At 44.1% G+C, this 19,620-nt stretch overlaps 1 protein-coding gene across 2 annotated transcripts in view; it reads right to left on the reverse strand.

Annotated features, from left to right (window-relative positions):
* Window positions 1–927: 927 nt before the first annotated feature.
* LOC115164189 (ephrin-A5b) overlaps window positions 928–19,620 on the reverse strand; it is a 108,768-nt gene continuing 90,075 nt past the window's right edge. The window contains exons 3-5 of one of the 2 annotated variants that reach the window (XM_029716430.1): window positions 5,640–5,705; window positions 5,186–5,266; window positions 928–3,018 (exon numbers count right to left, since the gene is read on the reverse strand). In XM_029716430.1, the coding sequence (XP_029572290.1) occupies window positions 2,891–3,018; window positions 5,186–5,266; window positions 5,640–5,705 (275 nt within the window). In that variant the 3' untranslated portion in view covers window positions 928–2,890. The remainder of the gene's footprint in view (window positions 3,019–5,185; window positions 5,267–5,639; window positions 5,706–19,620) is intronic. The other variant, XM_029716431.1, reaches the window with a different exon arrangement.

A 19,620-nucleotide genomic window follows, 5' to 3' on the forward strand; every position in this document is an offset into this window, starting at 1 on the left:
GACATACGAATCAAATTAATACTTTAATATCAAACACTATTTACATCAAGAGTTTTTGCTAACAATAATCATCATCATAACAATAATAATAGTTTTAACAATGAAGTGTCTATTTTTTTTTTTTTTGTCCTCCAGAAAGGTACAAAAACAGGAACTAATCTAACACTACTTGTTATATGGTTGACTACCTCAGGATACACGGTATCCAGTTAACAAGTTGATCCTCATTTCCCAAGTTAACGTGTGTACAGAATAAACCATGGTAATAATAGTAGCAATAATGATAAAGAGTAGTACGGGTAATTATAATAGAATACAATTAAAGCTGGTCTTCCCAAAAAAAAGTGTAGGCTATAACGTTGTTGATGAAAGGCGGCCATCTTGGATTGAACATGGCGCCCATCCCCTGTGGTGTTCTGGTGAAAATTAGTACCTCATTAAATGGCGTCATCTCCTGTTACTCCCCAAAGATGAGCTGCTATTCTACTGTAATAGCATTGTTACCATAGTATGAAAACAAATACGGCCGAAAGCACACACAACCCTTCAGGAGAAGAATATAGAAGGCAGCCGAGAAAAATCAATAACAGAATAAATCAAAACAAATCATAACATGCCTTGGGGAGAACGGTAGTACTTTAAGCATATGTGTATATGCCATCTTATCTAGTGTTTTTAAAAAGGTTGTATTGGGTGGTTTTTGTTAGGCACTCCAGTCATATATGCAACTTGTTTCCTCCTTCACATCTCTTTCTTTCTCTCTCTCTCCTTCTCTTCTTATTTCTCTCTCCCCCCATCTCCTTCACTCACCAGCCCTCTCTAACTGCAAGGTCACTGACGCTTTAAAAAACCCCAGGGTGAAACGTACACCCAACCCCCCCCCCCCCCCCCCCCCCCGGAGACCCCCCAGGCCTTCCACCATCTATTTTTAATACCAGAAATAACTCCCTTTACTCCACAACATGGGGTCCGCACGCCTGTCATTTTGAACCTCATTAAAGAGTCACTTAAGCCCGTAACAGTAGGAGCGGTAACTAGGCACGCATCTCTCTCTCTCTCTGTCTCGCTCTCTGTCTCTCTCCGTCCTCTGAAAGGAAACCTGTATCAACAGACCTCATTCATGTATCTGTAACAGTGTTTCCATTTGAAATCTCTCCAGCTATGTTAATCTACCATCTGAGCCTGTGTGAGTCTAAGGAAGTCGAATGTCATTAGAAAACAGTGCAACGTAGAAATGCAGGCTAAACAAAACGTGGCCTAAACTGCTCTGCATTCCAATTCGATGTTAAAGGATATTTTCTCTATTAACATACTCATTGCGAGTTGATTAAATTGAATTATGCGGTTGTGAAATGAATGTGGTCTGGTCAGTGGAGAACAGGCCGCCTGCTATAATGGACTGTAGCTACAGCGTCTGAGCGCTATTTGACTAATGGCTGCTGAATCTGTGGTTAGAGTTGAAGTTGTGGTTATGCATGAGTGGTAAAGACTTGTGGAAAAATACAGGAGAGCAACACTGTTGATGCCTCCTTAATGGGTATACTGAATAGCTATGCTGAGAGACAATTCCACGTGTGAAGTTTTGCAGCATATCTTAAGTGAACTAAGGATAAGCAATTGTCGGAAAAATATGTAGCTGCGTGGTAGGGGAGTGATATTTTGAAAAGGGCGAGAGAGGCAGCTTTCTTAGCTGTTGATACAGACCCTAGAGCTAGAGTCGCATTCTTCTCTCCACCATTAACACAACCTTTCAACAACACAACATCTCTCCACACTCTGATACATACATACATGTCTTTGTTATAACCATAGATGACATTCAGAACATCAGCAAGAGAAGGCATAGTATGTAAGGAACAACTCTCAAATGTTTTTTTATAACAAACTAAATCTAAACTGCAATCAGTGAGGGTTCAAGCTTGAAGTTAAGAGTCTTGTTATTATTGACAATGCATCATCTGGCGCAAAGGAGCAATTACAGATGAAGTCAATGAATGAAGCACAAAATGACCTGCATGTCTGCCACTCTTAAATTGAGTAATCGTTCAAATAATTGATATTTTATTCTAGCGTCGGTGCACAAAGTGTTGAACGAAAGTGTTTGATTTGTCTTTTATTTGTGTGCCAAGGCAACATGTTCTTGACTGCACCAGGCCATTCTCTACACACACAAGGACGGTAAATGACAGCGAACCTTCATCAAAGAGGCCAAGGGACTCGACAATAGTTCAACCAACTCAGCTCACTCATTCCCATACCCTCCTACTAAACCTGTTCTACGCTTGTATCTCAACTGATACCCATGACCATCCTCTATCTCTAAAACCCAACAAAAATAACACCTATCTTCATCCACCTGGTCCAGAGAGAGGTGAATCTGTAAAGACTAGGAGATGTGAGTACTACCCATATCTGATCTCTTGTTCTCTGTCTACATATGAGCTAAAACCACCATTACATACTGTGTATTACTGCTTTACAACCTACCAAAAGAGCTACTGCTAAACTGTCAGTGTAAAAGTGTGTGTGTGTAGGTGTGTGTACCTATATGTGTGTGTGTGTATGTGAGCGGTGCAATGGATCAGCATGACGTAAAGTGATGTCAGAAGTCATAGGAAAACAAGAATCACTAAGTGTCAAAAACAGGGATTTGGCATCTTAGTTGACAGTTTTAAGAGGGAAACAGTCTCTCCCGCTTCCAACATCAACTTTTACAAACTCACTGAAGGAGAAAGACCACTTAAATATCTGGAAGAAAATAGAGTGTTTCTTATGAAGCCCACTCTCAATACCCCAAACCCCCCCAATTCTCCCACCCCAGCCCCAGCTTCAGCATTGGGCAGATTCAGGCCGCACAGGGTATAATTCCCGTCCAGGACAGGGGGAGGCGCTATAAGGTGAAGAGTGTTGCTAGGCAGATTAGCAGTGCAGCCAGAAGTGGTCTGGCTATCCGCGAGTGTGACGCTGCATTTGTGCCGTCGCTCCTGGAAGGTTCGGCCGACTCGTGACTCGTATCATCTAAGGGAACAAGAGAAGATGGTGAAATGAGCAGAGTTTATCAACACACACACAATGCACAAACATGGCAATGTATGGTGGCTTGTTTTTCTCTATTTTATTTGGAATGCCTATATCTTACAACTAAGAACAAAATGATGGCTGAAATAACACCGGTACACATTGTGCTGCTGCTACTGCTGCTGTTACAAATCAGCCAGCCAGCAAGCCGGCCGGCCGCCCACTCTGCTTGGTGAGTCCCATCCTCTAAAGCTCAATGGCATGGTTAAGAGTCTCCCCAGGCTGACTGGCAGTGTTATCAATTTGCAGCCATGGGCCTGTCTAACGGCACACTGAGGGAGCAAGCTAGGCCAGTGCAGAGCCACACAGAGCACAGGACTTGCCCCCGCACACACTCACAGGTGGGTAACACAAACAGACAGATAAGACATAGCGAAAGGGGTAAGGGGGGTGGGGCTGAGAGAGATAAAGGGAGAGAGGAAGAGGTACATAGGTTGGGGATGGCATTAAGGCAGGCAGGAAGATGGAGGCAGTCTAGGTCTCTGACCTTAATAAATCTAAACGCCCGACTCCCCAAGCTTGTGTGCGTGCACGTGAGAGAGAGAGAGAGAGAGAGAGAGAGAGAGAGAGGAGAGAGAGAGAGAGAGAGAGAGAGAGAGAGAGAGAGAGAGAGAGAGAGAGAGAGAGAGAGAGAGAGAGAGAGAGAGAGAGAGAGAGAGAGAGAGAGAGAGAGAGAGAGAGAGAGAGAGAGAGAGAGAGAGAGAGAGAATATGCTTGTTTGTGTCAGACGAGGTGACAGCTAGTGATAAACCCTGATCACCAGGGTACGGTGAACGGCTCCCATGAATAAATATAGAAAATGTAATATTCTCCAACTCCCAGACGTAAATATACATTTCAGAAAACTGTAATTGCTTAATGCAGTGACAAATGTGATTCATAAAACTCTGTTTGAAATGACTAATGTGTTGCATTTTGACAGAGGTTTATTTATTCGCAGAGTCAGTGTGTATATGTTGTGTCTCCTTGGGGTAATCCAGAGCAGAAATTAGAGAGCAGTGAGTGAGTGAGTGAGGTGAGTGAGTGAGTGAGTGATGGAGTGAGTGAGTGAGAATGCAGCTAGCTGACAGAGGGTTAGAGTATGAGCTTGCATTCAGTCATAATAAAGCCTTGGGTTCTTAGAAGAGTAGAATAGAGTCAATTGAAATGAAGACGGGGGGTAGAAAAGGCCATGGAATCAATAGTCAGGATTTCAATAGACTTCAGCATTAATGGACTCTATTGTGAAAATATTTATTTTTCAATATTGCATATCATGTTCCTCAGATTGAACATATGTGAAACACAGCTCACAGTTCAATTAAAGCAAACTGGAGGAATACATTGAATCGAGGATATATAGCAGCCCCAAAAATTATTTGGCTGCAGGCAACCCAATTCTGTTCTTTTTTTCACCATTTTGTCTTTTGAAGAATCAGATCACCCCTGAAAAAGATCTGTTGTGAAAAGATCTGATATGATACCAATTAGTGGAAAAAAGGTAAGATTGGGCTGCCTGTCTAAACGCAGCCTCTGTGTTCGGACATAAGTAGCCTATGTTATATGCTGACATGAGACATGAGGAGTTTTACCAGGGACAAATGGGGTGTATGTCGTATGACACATGCAAACATAGACCATATCACCAGCAAAATACAACTGGCAACAGCTAGCAGCAACACAACAACGCAGTAGCATGAACATTCTAACATGACATCCATGCTGGGAGAGCATACAGATGTAGGATCTTAATTTGATCCCTTTTTTGTTGCCGAGAATTTTCCTGCACAGCATGAAATACAAACGTGTAGTGTATTTCAGTTTTAAAAAGGCTTCTAATAATTTATAATTTCCACTTTGAAATTTCAGACTTGATTTGCCATGATGAAAAATTTATTAACCCTGACAAAAACATTTTCTGTTGCTGCGGGATTATTTTCCAGCTGTAGCATACTGGCTCAAATGAAGAGCCTACATCTGTAGATGGATCAATCAGCGCAGAAAAAGAGAGAAAGAGAGGAAGGGATGTGTGTTTGTGTGTGTGTGTGTGTGTGTGTGTGTGTGTGCGTGCGTGCGTGCGTGCAAGGGGGACAGACAGAAGTACATGAATGCAGAAAGCCATACTAACCTCGGGGTTCTAATGAATTGTCTACTTTGTCGTTAACGTCAAAAACACGGTCATGTACGCCTATAGTTTTCACGCAGTTGTCTAGAGATAGAAATAGAGATAATAGATGTCATTAGAGATAATAAGCCAAATAGGTTAGTGACACCCCCCCCCCCAAACTACCCATCCTTAAAACAAAGATCCCCAAGCCCCAAGCTCATGACAGCATTCACAAGACGTGTGCAATTCATTTCATTCAAATCTTTCATTCTTTCACTTGTCTTTGGATAGAAACAATGGTAGCCACTGCCATAGGTTAACAATATAGGAGCTGTCATGAGATATGAAACTGACATGTTCAACAGAGAGCAAGGAGTCATTCAGAAGGCGTTCAAGTATTGAGAGCAGGGAAAATACATCACGAGTGTTAAACAGGCTCCATGTCAATGTTTCTGTTGCAGCTTGAGAGACTTACTTGACGGTCGGACGAAAACTTTGAGTTTCAGGCATGTTCTTCTTCCGTTCTCGGCGATAGTGGAGGCTGGAAAACAAGGACACAAGGACACGGATAAAGACAACGCTACTACAGTACATCTTAAAACATTTTCAAACACAATTGTCCTCTTTTCAATGGACTGCAACATACTGTTCAACACAATATTTTCTGCACCAACAGAGAGCAGAGTTCAATTTCATCTTGCCTTTGTAATATGACTCTGAGCAAGTGTCCGGATAGTTAATTGTGCTCATGCTGGCTGCTAAGTGGATTTGGTAGGTGTTGTCACGGTGCTATTGGACTGGTGGTCGGAAAGATTTTTCAGACAGTCTAGGTCACTCCAGAGATTGTGTGTTTGTGTGTGTTTTTGTTTGACTATCATTGTGGGTACCAGAAGTCCTCACAAGGATAGTGAATAAGGACAAGTGGGGACATTTTGACTGTCCCCACGAGGAAAAAAGCTATTTTAGGCTTAGGGGTTAGGTTTAGCGTTACAATTAGGGTTACGGTTAGAATTGAGGTCAGGGTTAGGGGTTACGGTTAGGTTTAGGGTTAGGAGATAGGGTTAGGTACAGTTTTAGGGTTACGTGTTTGGGGTTAAGTTTAGGCTTAGCGTTAAGTTAAGGGTTATGGTTAAAGGTTAAGGTTGGGGTTAGATTTAGGGTTAGGGAAAAAAGGATTTTGGATGGGAATCATTTCTTTGTTCCCCACAAGGATAGCAATACAAAACTGTGTGTGTGTGTGTGTGTGCATGTGTGTGCGTGTGTATTAGGCTACTGCGGGCAGGATTGCTTTATAAAATAGCCAGTGTGTGTGTCGCTGGTTGGCCATCAACACTAACGGCTCGGTAGCTGAGCAGGTGATGTCTCCTGTAAGAGGGTAAAACAGGGGTTGTGTGGACTGTGTGTGTGACAATCACATCCATCCCTGCCACAGAAAATAGTTAAAAATACATTGCGTGTTCTCCATGTCTTAACACCCATGTTGAAAAGAGAACATCTGTACATTGCGCCTCCTATTTTATTACCTTCTTCTACAGAAGAAGACAATCAAATATACTTCTCCTAAGTCTTCATGCCCAGTTCCTTCCACAACAGCCTCCTCTGTGACTTCCAGTAACGGGTTCTCTGTGCACCATTTTGTGTCATCTGAGCATCATTCCCCAGCAGATGAGATGAAGTCAAGCGTATCCCTGGCCCGCCATTTGGGATTCGGGGTCTGTCATCGCCTCCTCACTGATCCTTACCCTGATCTATCGCTCTCTTTCTTTCTATTTATATATCTATCCCGTCCTCTCTAGATGAGGCTCTCTCCTCTCTGCTGTTTTCCTCTTTGAACACACACATGTACACACATTCCCTGGATCTGTCTCATCTACGGTCTATCTAATCATTGAACAAGTCACAGAGCAGAGCAGGCTATTGTCTCTCTGCCGTGTGCTTTACATTGGAACAGGCCTCTTCACACAGCGCTCTGGGCAGCGCTCTGGGCAGCGCTCTGGGCAGCGCTCTGGGCAGCACTCTGAGCAGCGCTCTGGGCAGCGCTCTGAGCATTTATTCCCTTTTACAAAGACAACAACAGAATGTGGGGCATTAGGAAAAAAGCAGTCTCCCAAGTCCTCTTATCGTTCTAGCACATAAAAGAGACAGTCTAATAGCAACGGAAAAGAGACGGAGATCTATTCCTCTAGGGCACAGCTATATTTCATTCTCTTTTTCCATTTCCCTTCTTCTCCGTCTTAGGTTTTGATGTTCTCAGCTCATCAGACGTGCCGTATACGCACTGGCAAAACCATCTCCCTAACTTCCTCCTCTCTTTCGCATTCTCTCTTGCAGTGTGTGACACCGTCGGCTCATCAGCTGAATGTAAACGTGTGTGGGAGGAGAGCGGAGCTCCAAATGGTGTCTCACATCAGTTCACACGGAGCCGATGGAGGAGGGATGAAGGAGGGATGAAGGAGAGATGAGAGAAAATAAAAAAGCAGTGTCTTAACACGGCGAGCATGGCAGAGGCAGTCAGTGACACATTAATGAACGTTGGCTACCCTCCCTCGCCTTTTCCGGTTGCTCACTCGCCCTTTTTCACTCCCATTCTCTCTCTCTCTCTCTCTCTCTCTCTCTCTCTCAAACACACACATACACACACACACACACACACACACACACACAGGGCCCTGCTGAAATCCAAAAAGTCTTATCTTCATCTTCATCATCATCTGTGTGGGTGGAGTTGAGTCAGGGCTATCCACACCAACCACTTAACTCATATGACAGATCAAACGTGATGAGCTTGATGAAAGTGGCAGAATACACTCCATGTGGGAGCCTCTCTTTGCCATCTGTAAGCTATTTGCCACCCACACAAACAGAAAATAATTAAGTGCATGGAAGACAAGATATGCAGTACTATCTGTCCCAATACTGGGGATTACTGGCAATTTACCTCTTTATCTCTCTAACCACTGATATGAAAGGATAGAGTTACATAATACTTCTTCATCTATCAAGCCCTTTCATAACTGTGAAAATTATAGAAAGCGGACAAGGAAAGGAAACTTCTTTGCCGTGGTTTAGTGTTAAATATGCATTAGTTGGAAAGGTTTTCATCGTTCGTAAACTACGAAGGGAAGATTTAGCTGCACTGCATTCCTTCCTTGTAGCAGCTACACATTCTTTGGGCTTGATGAGGACCCCTCCGCCCTCAGAGCCCGCGCCGTCCACGCCAGAGCCTGTTTATTTTGGATTACCATGCAGGGGATGGGGCAGCTTATTGTTCTTGTCAGGCACTAACATCAACACCTGCTATTCTGGTTCCCATCAAGCCCAAGCCCCAGCCATCCATCCATCCATCCAGGCTGATGCCTTTGAAAGGCAAAGGCACTGAAAGGATGCCCCAGAAACAGAGGACCAGGTTGGGTTACTCCTCAGAGCGATGTCCCCTGGCTGTCAATGACTGGTCCCCTCAGTACACTGCATAATGCAGGTGCATTAAGGCAAATGGAATGAACCAGAATCCAATTACGCAAGAACAAACAGGTGTGCTCAAGGTGGATTAAATGAGATATTGTTTCAATCTCAGCCACGCCGCAATTGTAATGTTATCTGGAAAACACATTTCCTTTGGCTTACTTACAATATGAAACATAACAATGGATACAAAATGGCAACATTATGTGTTTGGAAAGGGAGGGAAATTAAGTTTGTTCGTGAGTTACCTTATTGGGTATTATTATGCAACATTATTATCATTTTTACGAGGTAGTTTCAGTTTGTAGATGAAAAAAATAGTAAAAGCTGTGAGTTAATGAAGCCAGTCAAAGAGGCTTTGGCAATTATTTTCCATCTGTTTTTTCCCTAAATCCAAAGTCATTTGGGGGCTTTCATGGCCAGTGAACCATAGTCCAGCTTTGATACTTCCAACTCCTCATCATTTCAGATTAGCAAGCACAATGCGGATGATAGGCTTAGAAATCATATAATTATTATTTTGGACAATATTGGAGAGATTAGACAAGGCAATAACGCAATAATTTCAAATGATTACGTTTATGGTTAGTAATTATGATGGATTACATCGATATAGCTCTTCTTGTCATTATATCTACTGCAAAGTGATTTATGATCGATCGTATGATCGTACATCCCATCCACCACCTACAGCAGGGTTCCCCAACGGGTGGCCTGCGGTCTGAATTTGGCCCATGGGTGGTTTTATTTGGCCCCCTAAGTTTATTGAGCAGAAAATAAAACTCATTATTGGACATAAAAGACTGTAAAAACACCAGGAAATCAGCTACAAGTGATTTTAATTTTGAAAATCTGTTCCCAAGTATTCCCATGCATAATAGAGAGACGCTTGATCGTAATAGCAACAGTGCTTGTATTCGCTAAAAAGATGGTGCCGACAGAGATGGTCGCCTTGCTTCGCATTCTTAGGAAACTATGCAGTATTTCGTTTTTTTATGTATTATTTCTTACATTGTTACCCCAGGAAATCTTAAGTTTCATTACATACAGCCGGGAAGAACTATTAGATATAAGTGCAACGTCAACTTACCAACATTACGACCAGGAATACAACCTTCCCGAAGCGAATCCTCTGTTTGGACCACCCAGGACAATGGATCAGATCCCAATAGGCGACCCAAAACAACGGCGCCGCAGAAGGGGCAGACGGAGCGGCCTTCTGGTCTGGCTCCGTAGACGGGCACATCGCTCACCGCTCCCGAGTATACTACTCGCCAATGTCCAGTCTCTTGACAACAAGGTAGATATAATTCGAGCAAGGGTTGCCTTCCTGAGAGACATCAGAGATTGTAACATTCTCTGTTTCACGGAAACATGGCTCACTCAGAATATGTTATCAGAGCCGGTACAGCCATCCGGTTTCTTCACGCATTGCGCCGACAGAAACAAACATCTCTCTGGTAAGAAGAAGGACGGGGGTGTATGCCTAATGATTAACGAGTCGTGGTGTGATCATAACAACATACAGGAACTCAAGTTCTTTTGTTCACCTGACCTAGAATTCTTTACAATCAACTGCCGACCGCATTATCCACCAAGAGAATTCTCTTCGATTATAATCACAGCCGTGTATATCCCCCCTCCCCCAAGCAGACACATTGACTGCCCTGAAAGAACTTCATTGGACTATGTAAACTGGAAACCATATATCCTGAGGCTGCATTTATTGTAGCTGGGGATTTGAACGAAGCTAATCTGAAAACAAGGCTCTCTATATTTTGTCAGCATTTCGAATGTGTGACCCGGGCTGGCAGCATTCTGGATCATTGCTATTCTTACTTCCGTGACGCATACAAAGCCCTTCCTCACCCTCCTTTCGGCAAACCTGACCACGACTCCATTTTGTTGCTCCCAGCCTATAGACATAAACTAAAACAGGAAACACCCGTGCTCAGGTCTGTTCAACGCTGGTCCGACCAATAGGATTCCACACTTTAAGATTGATTCGATCACAAGGACTGGGATATGCTCTGGATAGCCTCAGACAACAACATTGATGTATTTCCGGTGATTTGGTGGGCTTGGTGATGTTGTACCCACGGTGACAATTAAAACCTTCCCCAACCAGAAACCGTGGATTGATGGCAGCATTCGCGCAAAACTGAAAGCGCGAACCACTGCTTTTAATCAGGGCAAGGTGACCGGAAACATGACCCAATACAAACAGTGTAGCTATTCCCTCCGCAAGGCAATCAAACAAGCTTAGCATCAGCATAGAGACAAAATAGAGTCGCAATTCAACGGCTCAGACACAAGACGTATGTGGCAGGGTCTACAGTCAATCACGGTTTACAAAAGGAAAACCAGCACCGTCGCAGACACTGATGTCTTGCTCCCAGACAAATTAAACAACTTCTTTGCTCGCTTTGAGGACAATACAGTGCCACTGACATGGCCCGCTACCAAAACCTATGGGCTCTCCTTCACCGCAGCCAACGTGAGTAAAACATTTAAACGTGTTAACCCTAGTAAGGCTGCCGGCCCAGACGGCATCCCTAGCCACGTCCTCAGAGCATGCACACACCAGCTGGCTGTTTACGGACATATTCAATCAATCCCTATCCCAGTCTGCTGTTCCCACATGCTTCAAGAGGGCCACCATTGTTCCTGTTCCCAAGAAAGCTAAGATAACTGAGCTAAACGACTATCGCCCCGTTGTCACGCCCTGACCATAGAGAGCCCTTGGTTCTCTATGGTGTTGTAGGTCAGGGCGTGACTAGGGGGTGTTCTAGTCTTTTCATTTCTATGTTGGTGCTCTTAGTATGGTTCCCAATTAGAGGCAGCTGATGTTCGTTGTCTCTAATTGGGGATCATACTTAAGGGTTCCCTGTTCCCACCTGCTTTGTGGGATATTGTTTTTGTTAGTGTGTTTTGCACTACGGCTTTCATGTTCGTTTTATGTTTGTTTATTGTTTTTGTAGTTTCACTATATAATAAAGTATGTGGAACTCAACTCACGCTGCGCCTTGGTCCGCTCCTTTAAACGTTCGTGACACGCGTAGCACTCACTTCCGTCATCATTTTTTAAAATTGTATTTATTTCACCTGTATTTAACCAGGTAGGCTAGTTGAGAACAAGTTCTCATTTACAACTGCGACCTGGCCAAGATAAAGCAAAGCAGTGCGACACAAACAACAACACAGAGTTACACATGGAATAAACAAGCATACAGTCGATAATACAATAAAAAATATATATATACAATGTGTGCAAATGAGGTAGGACAAGGGAGGTAAGGCAATAAATAGGCCATAGTGGCGAAATAATTACAATATAGCAATTAAACACTGGAGTGATGGATGTGCAGAAGATTAGTGTGCAAGTAGAGATACTGGGGTGCAAAGGAGCAAACATTTTTTTTTAAATAACAGTGAGCTATGTAAAGTTGCAGTGATCTGTGAGCTGCTCTGACAGCTGGTGCTTAAAGCTAGTGAGGGAGATATGAGTCTCCAGCTTCAATGATTTTTGCCGTTCGTTCCAGTCATTGGCAGCAGAGAACTGGAAGGAAAGGCGGCCAAAGGAGGAATTGGCTTTGGGTGTGACCAGTGAAATATATCAAATCAAATTTCAAATCAAATTTATTTATATAGCCCTTCTTACAGCAGCTGATATATCAAAGTGCTGTACAGAAACCCAGCCTAAAACCCCAAACAGCAAGCAATGCAGGTGTAGAAGCACGGTGGCTAGGAAAAACTCCCTAGAAAGGCCAAAACCTAGGAAGAAACCTAGAGAGGAACCAGGCTATGAGGGGTGGCCAGTCCTATTCTGGCTGTGCCGGGTGGAGATTATAACAGAACATGGCCACGATGTTCAAATGTTCATAAATATACCTTCTGGAGCGTGCTACGGGTGGGTGCTGCTATGGTGACCAGTGAGCTGAGATAAGGCGGGGCTTTACCTAGCAAAGACTTACAGATGACCTGGAGCCAGTGGGTTTGGCGATGAATATGAAGCGAGGGCCAGCCAACGAGAGCATATAGGTCGCAGTGGTGGGTAGTATATGGGGCTTTGGTGATAAAACGGATGGCACTGTGATAGACTGCATCCAATTTGCTGAGTTGAGTGTTGGAGGCTATTTTGTAAATGACATTGTTGAAGTCAAGGATCAGTAGGATAGTCAGTTTTACGAGGGTATGTTTGGCAGCATGAGTGAAGGATGCTTTATTGCAAAATAGGAAGCCGATTCTAGATTTCATTTTGGATTGGAGATGTTTAATGTGAGTCTGGAAGGAGAGTTTACAGTCTAACCAGACACCTAGGTATTTGTAGTTGTCCACATATTCTAAGTCAGAACCGTCCAGAGTAGTGATGCTGGACGGGCGGGCAGGTGTGGGCAGCGATCGGTTGTAAAGCATGCATTTAGTTTTACTTGCATTTAAGAGCAGTTGGAGGCCATGGAAGGAGAGTTGTATGGCATTGAAGCTCGTCTTGAGGTTAGTTAACACAGTGTCCAAAGAGGGGCCAGAAGTATACAGAATGGTGTCGTCTCGATTACAGCTCAGCATTTAACACCATAGTACCCTCCAAACTCGTCATTAAGCTCGAAACCCTGGGTCTCGACCCCGCCCTGGGTCCTGGACTTTCTGACGGGCCGCCCCCAGGTGGTGAGGGTAGGAAACAACATCTCCACCCCGCTGATCCTCATCACTGGGGCCCCACAAGGGTGCATTCTCTGCCCTCTCCTGTACTCCCTGTTCACCACCCATGACTGCGTGGCCATGCACGCCTCCAACTCAATCATCAAGTTTGCAGATGACACTACAGTGGTAGGCTTGATTACCAACAACGACGAGACGGCCTGCAGGGAGAAGGTGAGGGCCCTCGGAGTGTGGTGTCAGGAAAATAATCTCACACTCAACGTCAACAAAACAAAGGAGATGATCATGGACTTCAGGAAACAGCAGAGGGTGCACCCCCCTATCCACATCGATGGAACAGTAGTGGAAAGGTGGAAAGTTTTAAGTTCCTCGGCATACACATCACGGACAAACTGAAATGTTTCACTAACACAGACAGCGTGATGAAGAAGGCTCCAACAGCGCCTCTTCAACCTCAGGAGGCTGAAAATGTGGCTTGTCACTGAAAACACTCACAAACATTTACAGATGCACAATCGAGAGCATCCTGTCGGGCTGTATCCCCGCCTGGTACGGCAACTGCACCGCCCATAACCGTAAGGGTCTCCAGAGAGTAGTGAGGTCTGCACAACGCATCACCGGGGGCAAACAGGAAGGCCAAAAAGATAATCAAGGACAACAACCACCCGAGCCACTGCCTGTTCACACTGCTATCATCCAGAAGGCGAGGTCAGTACAGGTGCATCAAAGCTGGGACCGAGAGACTGAAAAACAGCTTCTATCGCAGCTTCTAAGACAATCAGACTGTTAAACAGCCACTGTTAAACAGCCATCACTAACGTTGAGTGGCTGCTGCCAACATACTGACTCAAATCTCTAGCCACTTTAATAATAAAAAATTGGATGTAATAAATGTATCACTAGTCACTTGAAGCAATGCCACTTTATATAATGTTTACATACCCTACATTACTCATCTCATATGGATATACTGTACTCTATACCATCTACTGCATCTTGCCTATGCCGCACGGCCATTGCTCATCCATGTATTTATATGTACATATTCTTATTCATTCCTTTACATTTGTGTGTATAAGGTAGTTGTAAAATTGTTAGATTACTTGTTAGATATTACTGCACAGTCAGAACTAGAAGCACAAGCATTTCGCTACACTCGCATTAACATCTGCTAACCATGTGTATGTGACCAATAAGTGTATGTGTATGTGACGCAATGTGAGGACTATATTTGTATAAAATCAAGTACATTTACTTGATTTTATACAAATATAGTCCTCACATTGCGTTAGCGTTGCGTTAAAATGTATTTCCAGTGTGCTGGCCTGGATCTCCAGCTGCCCTTAATAAGGGTATCCGTATCCTTTGATCCCAGCTTGTCTGTTAGGATACGTTGGGTTAAGTTAAACCTGAGTGCCCTCCAACACTGTATGCAGCATCCCTAGCAAGCTAGCTTTGCCAGCCCGCTAACTAACTTGCGCTTCCCCAGAGCCATGATGTTTCTGATTCACTAGGATTACTCTAGTGTTTCCGTCTTCTGGGACCCAGTCTGGGTTTACAGAGCATGGAAAGATACAATGAGCTCCATAAGTATTGGGACAGTGACACATTTGTTGTTTTGGCTTTGTACTCCAGCACTTGGACTTGAAATAATAGTGCTTACAACCCAACACCGTGCAGGACGTTTGGCATTTGCCAGAGAACACCAAGATTGGCAAATTCGCCACTGGCGCCCTGTGCTCTTCACAGATGAAAGCAGGTTCACACTGAGCACGTGACAGACGTGACAGAGTCTGGAGACGCCGTGAAGAACGTTCTGCTGCCTGCAACATCCTCCAGCATGACCGGTTTGGCGGTGGGTCAGTCATGGTGTGGGGTGGCATTTCTTTGGGGGGCCGCACAGCCCTCCATGTGCTCGCCAGAGGTAGCCTGACTGCCATTAGGCACCGAGATGAGATCCTCAGACCCCTTGTGAGACCATATGCTGGTGCGGTTGGCCCTGGGTTCCTCCTAATGCAAGACAATGCTAGACCTCATGCGGCTGGAGTGTGTCAGCAGTTCCTTCAAGAGGAAGGCATTGATGCTATGGACTGGCCCGCCCGTTCCCCAGACCTGAATCCAATTGAGCACATCTGGGACATCATGTCTCGCTCCATCCACCAATGCCACGTTGCACCACAGACTGTCCAGGAGTTGGCGGATGCTTTAGTCCAGGTCTGGGAGGAGATCCCTCACGAGACCATCTGCCACCTCATCAGGAGCATGCCCAGGCATTGTAGGGAGGTCATACAAGCACGTGGAGGCCACACACACTACTGAGCCTCATTTTGACTTGTTTTAAGGACATTACATCAAAGTTGCATCAGCCTGTAGTGTGGTTTTCCACTTTAATTTTGAGTGTGACTCCAAATCCCGACCTCCATGGGTTGATAAATTGGATTTCCATTGATTATTTTTGTGTGATTTTGTTGTCAGCACATTCAACTATGTAAAGAAAAAAGTATTTAATAAGATTATTTCTTTCATTCAGATCTAGGATGTGTTATTTTAGTGTTCCCTTTATTTTTTTGAGCAGTATATATATATTCTGTGGAAAAACTGTCACTGTCTAGTTCGTGATTCCTAGTTCCTCCTCGTTTCTCTTATTTCCAGGCTTTCACAGCATTAGCGAAGCGCCATTACTCTTTCCCGGGGTCAAAAGCGATGATTACATTATTGGTGGTCAAACGCTAGTTTTGTTGATTAGAGCCTTTCCCCTCTATCTTCCTCCCTCCTTTCTTCCTTCAACAAGTGTTCCATTACTTACCTCACTCCTTTGATTAGCTAAGTCTGGCCAGCCAGGCAGGCAGCTCGCTGGACAACTGTTTCCAGTTAATTTTTTAAACGGGGGGCCTCAGAACCATGAGGATTCTGATGGCTGGGCCATTAGTGGCTGTGTTCTGTGACTGGAACCTTAGCGGCAGCCAATAGAGACGCCCCCCAGGGGAGCAGTTGGGTGGCGGCCATTCTCTGGTAGTGTTTGAGGGAAGGAGGGAGTGTAACGTGCTGTCTGGAGGGCAGGCACACTGGGCTAGCCGCCATGGAGAGGAACAGTGACACACAGGGAGGGAAATGACCCAGAATCACAGAGGAGAGGAGAGAAAGTAACCCATCTATCTAAATTATGATAATGCATTTGAGTCCAAGCGGTTGACTGTGGTTTCTGTCACACTATTTCATGTTGTTGAGTCATTTCTGAGAGCTGATGACAGGAATGATTTTTCACATGAATGGGTAGAGCCTGAGTTATTATCATGTCTGTACCCAGGTTTCCTACTAACCCATAGGAATGGATATGCAGAAGCTCTCTGTGACTATTATACATCCTCCGTCAGCCTAAAAACATATACATACTGTGTACATATATATACCATCCACGCCTTTGCTTAACGCTATCCCTGCTGCCGCAGCATAGTGCCTTTGTATGACTTGCATTATAGGGTACATGATACTACACCACAATCACGACAGAACGGCTATGCCTTGCATCTTGAATCATACGTGTGCATCGTCAGACAAATCAAGACAATCCTTTTTGAAAATGAACATCAAAACTATGTTCGTAGGTTGGCTTACCACCTACTGTACGATCCAGCGGTGTGTCTTGTTGCACTTTATAGATCATGCTGTACTATAGTACTTTGACATTTGTGAGCACGGCTGACGTTTTTGACCATGGCCTGGTTTTTGTCAGGTCAATCAGACAGATCTGTTCTGCTTCTAACTCCGCACCTGAGAACTAATTTCATCCTTGTTCACGGGACATAGAAGTGATAGATCATGTTTTCTGCCACTGTGTAGTCCAAGAAGGCATACGAGCAACATAACTCATAGCAGACAACTGCTTGATGACACCAGCTAGCTTCCCATTCGCCACACATCTCATCGACTAACAGACACTTTTTTTCCCCCTTCTCTCAACCCTCACTCTTCTGATATTGGATTTAGGCCCTTCTGAGATTAAAATCGCTCCGCAGATTCTCTATATTAGAAAAAGATGCTGCCTTCAGCGTTCCCTGATCTGCAGGGTTCACTTAAGCCGCCAATGCTGGCTGACTTCTGACCTAGGAAGCGCTCCCCTTGCCCTTCCCCATCCCTTCCTGCTTACGTCACAGCCGTAACTCAACCACAGCTAATACAGTATTCTGCTGAATTGCTTGCAGATGTGAGTAACGTTAAATGGCTTCCTGCAGGCAGTGCATTTTGCATACTCACTCTCTCACTCTCACTCACACCCACTCTCCTCTCACTCACTCACTCATTTATAGAAAGAAAGGAAGCATGGGAAGAAGAAAAAAGGTTTTGGCCCATGCCGTTACGACTGACTCTAGCCCTCTGTTTCTCTCTACCTCTCTCTCCCTCTACGACTTGATAGACAACTCAGCTCCTCTAAACAGAGAGCTGCGGCTGACAACGAAAAATGAAGAATCACGGTCTCGATTTGGGTTTATTCCCCGCGACCTGCTAGCGTTGATTAACCCGTTTGTGTTGTTGAAGCACCTGACAGCAGAACTCTGTCTCCTCGTTATAATTGTATCACAGATGCAACAAATCAAGCCCTCGCCCGCATCGAACTCAAAGGTCGAAAGCACCATTAGCGGGCGTTTCTCCGTCAGAATATAATTTAACATCTTTATCTTCATCTACGGTCCAGATAGTGAATCAGTCAATCAATGGTCTGCGGGCATTTTTTTCAGCCTTTTCTCCCTCAGCTCCTTGAGTTACTGAAAGAACAATTCATTACGAGACTCAGTGTAAATCACGGTGGTTGCTTTGAGTTCCTCTCTCCATTGCAATTAATAATAGTACGCATTTTTGAAGAATGATAATGCCAAAATTCAAATCACATGATTATTTACTTTCACATTCCTTTGCAATTCCTCAACACGAATGTCCCAATATAAGCAGTACGTCGTCACATTACTTCCCCCAGCCATATGTATTGTCCATATTTCCAATCCCAAATCACACAGTATATCATGCCATTTCTCTTCAACATTATACCAACCACAATATACAGAGCTATCCTGCCAGACACACTCACATGCCCCCATCCCCCACCAGTCTATCTTGTTAAACAGCCACTGGATTTTCCTCTCCCACAGTCATCTGTCTGGTCTGCTATGCCCTGTGTGTTTCTGAATGCAAATGAGTATTTTCTAGAGCCTCCTGTAGTGTGGTTATTACCCCACACACACATACACACACACTGTGTCCTCCCTGTCAGAAAGCTGAACCTGTCCAATCAACAGGTTCTCAATGGCATCCACTGCTGTGTTCAACAAAACCACAGCCATTCACCGTTGTTCTTTCAGAAGAGTCATGTTGAAGAATGTTTAACAATGTCACTCTTACTTGTCTGCTTCTTTCACGCTAGACAATATCCCCTCGGCAACGTCTACGAAACAATTTCTCCAGGTTTGGAAGCAAGCTAAGAGAACGTTGACTGAAAACACATCATTCTAGAACTATGTGCTAAATCATATACTGTATAGTTGAATATATATATATATATATATATATATATATATATATATATATATATATATATATATATATATATATATATATATATGCCTGACCTCTGTGCTGGCAGTAGGTGTTGTACGGCAATCTGAAAGTAAGACAGATGTATAACAAATTGTTCATACTGATGCTGGTGACACAATGGTGATTTTGATGATGATTTAAGCTACTCATGAAGCAAATTAATTTAAGAAGCAGCTGAGGATCATAACGGCTATGCTTCTGCTGCTGCTGATGATTGATAATGAGGATCAGGAGAAGGATGAGGACTATGATGAAGGTGTTGCTGGTGCTGATGAGGTTGCAGCCAATCTGGGGCTTTTGTGAGCAAACATGCCCCAGGAAGAGTATTATTATAATACAGATGTCATTTTTTCCTTCCGCTGTTCTCTCTTCACTATACTCGATCCAATCAGCAAGCAACCCCCCTATGTCTTACAGATGTTCAATCCTGACACAAAAGCATTGGGAAATCACATGTCAGCAGAGCTCATGGTGGATGACTTTAATATCCGCAGCAGTGGCCAGAGAGGCGACACGCTGGAATCACTCAGAGAGCAATGAAGCCGCAGGCATCTAAAGCAATATGACATTGTATAGCAGAATGGATGTGTTCTATGGGCAGCCTATCAGTTGGAGTGTAATTTAAGTTAGCAGTCTGGACAGGCATCCTTCAGCCGGATGAGGGAAAAAAAAGGTTGGAAATAAAAACTTACAGGGGGAAGTGTCTAACCCTTAAACCGCATCGAACTCCAACCTTGGAGACTTCC

Source organism: Salmo trutta, chromosome 27, assembly GCF_901001165.1.
Source record: "Salmo trutta chromosome 27, fSalTru1.1, whole genome shotgun sequence".
In the NCBI taxonomy this organism is placed as follows: domain Eukaryota; kingdom Metazoa; phylum Chordata; class Actinopteri; order Salmoniformes; family Salmonidae; genus Salmo; species Salmo trutta.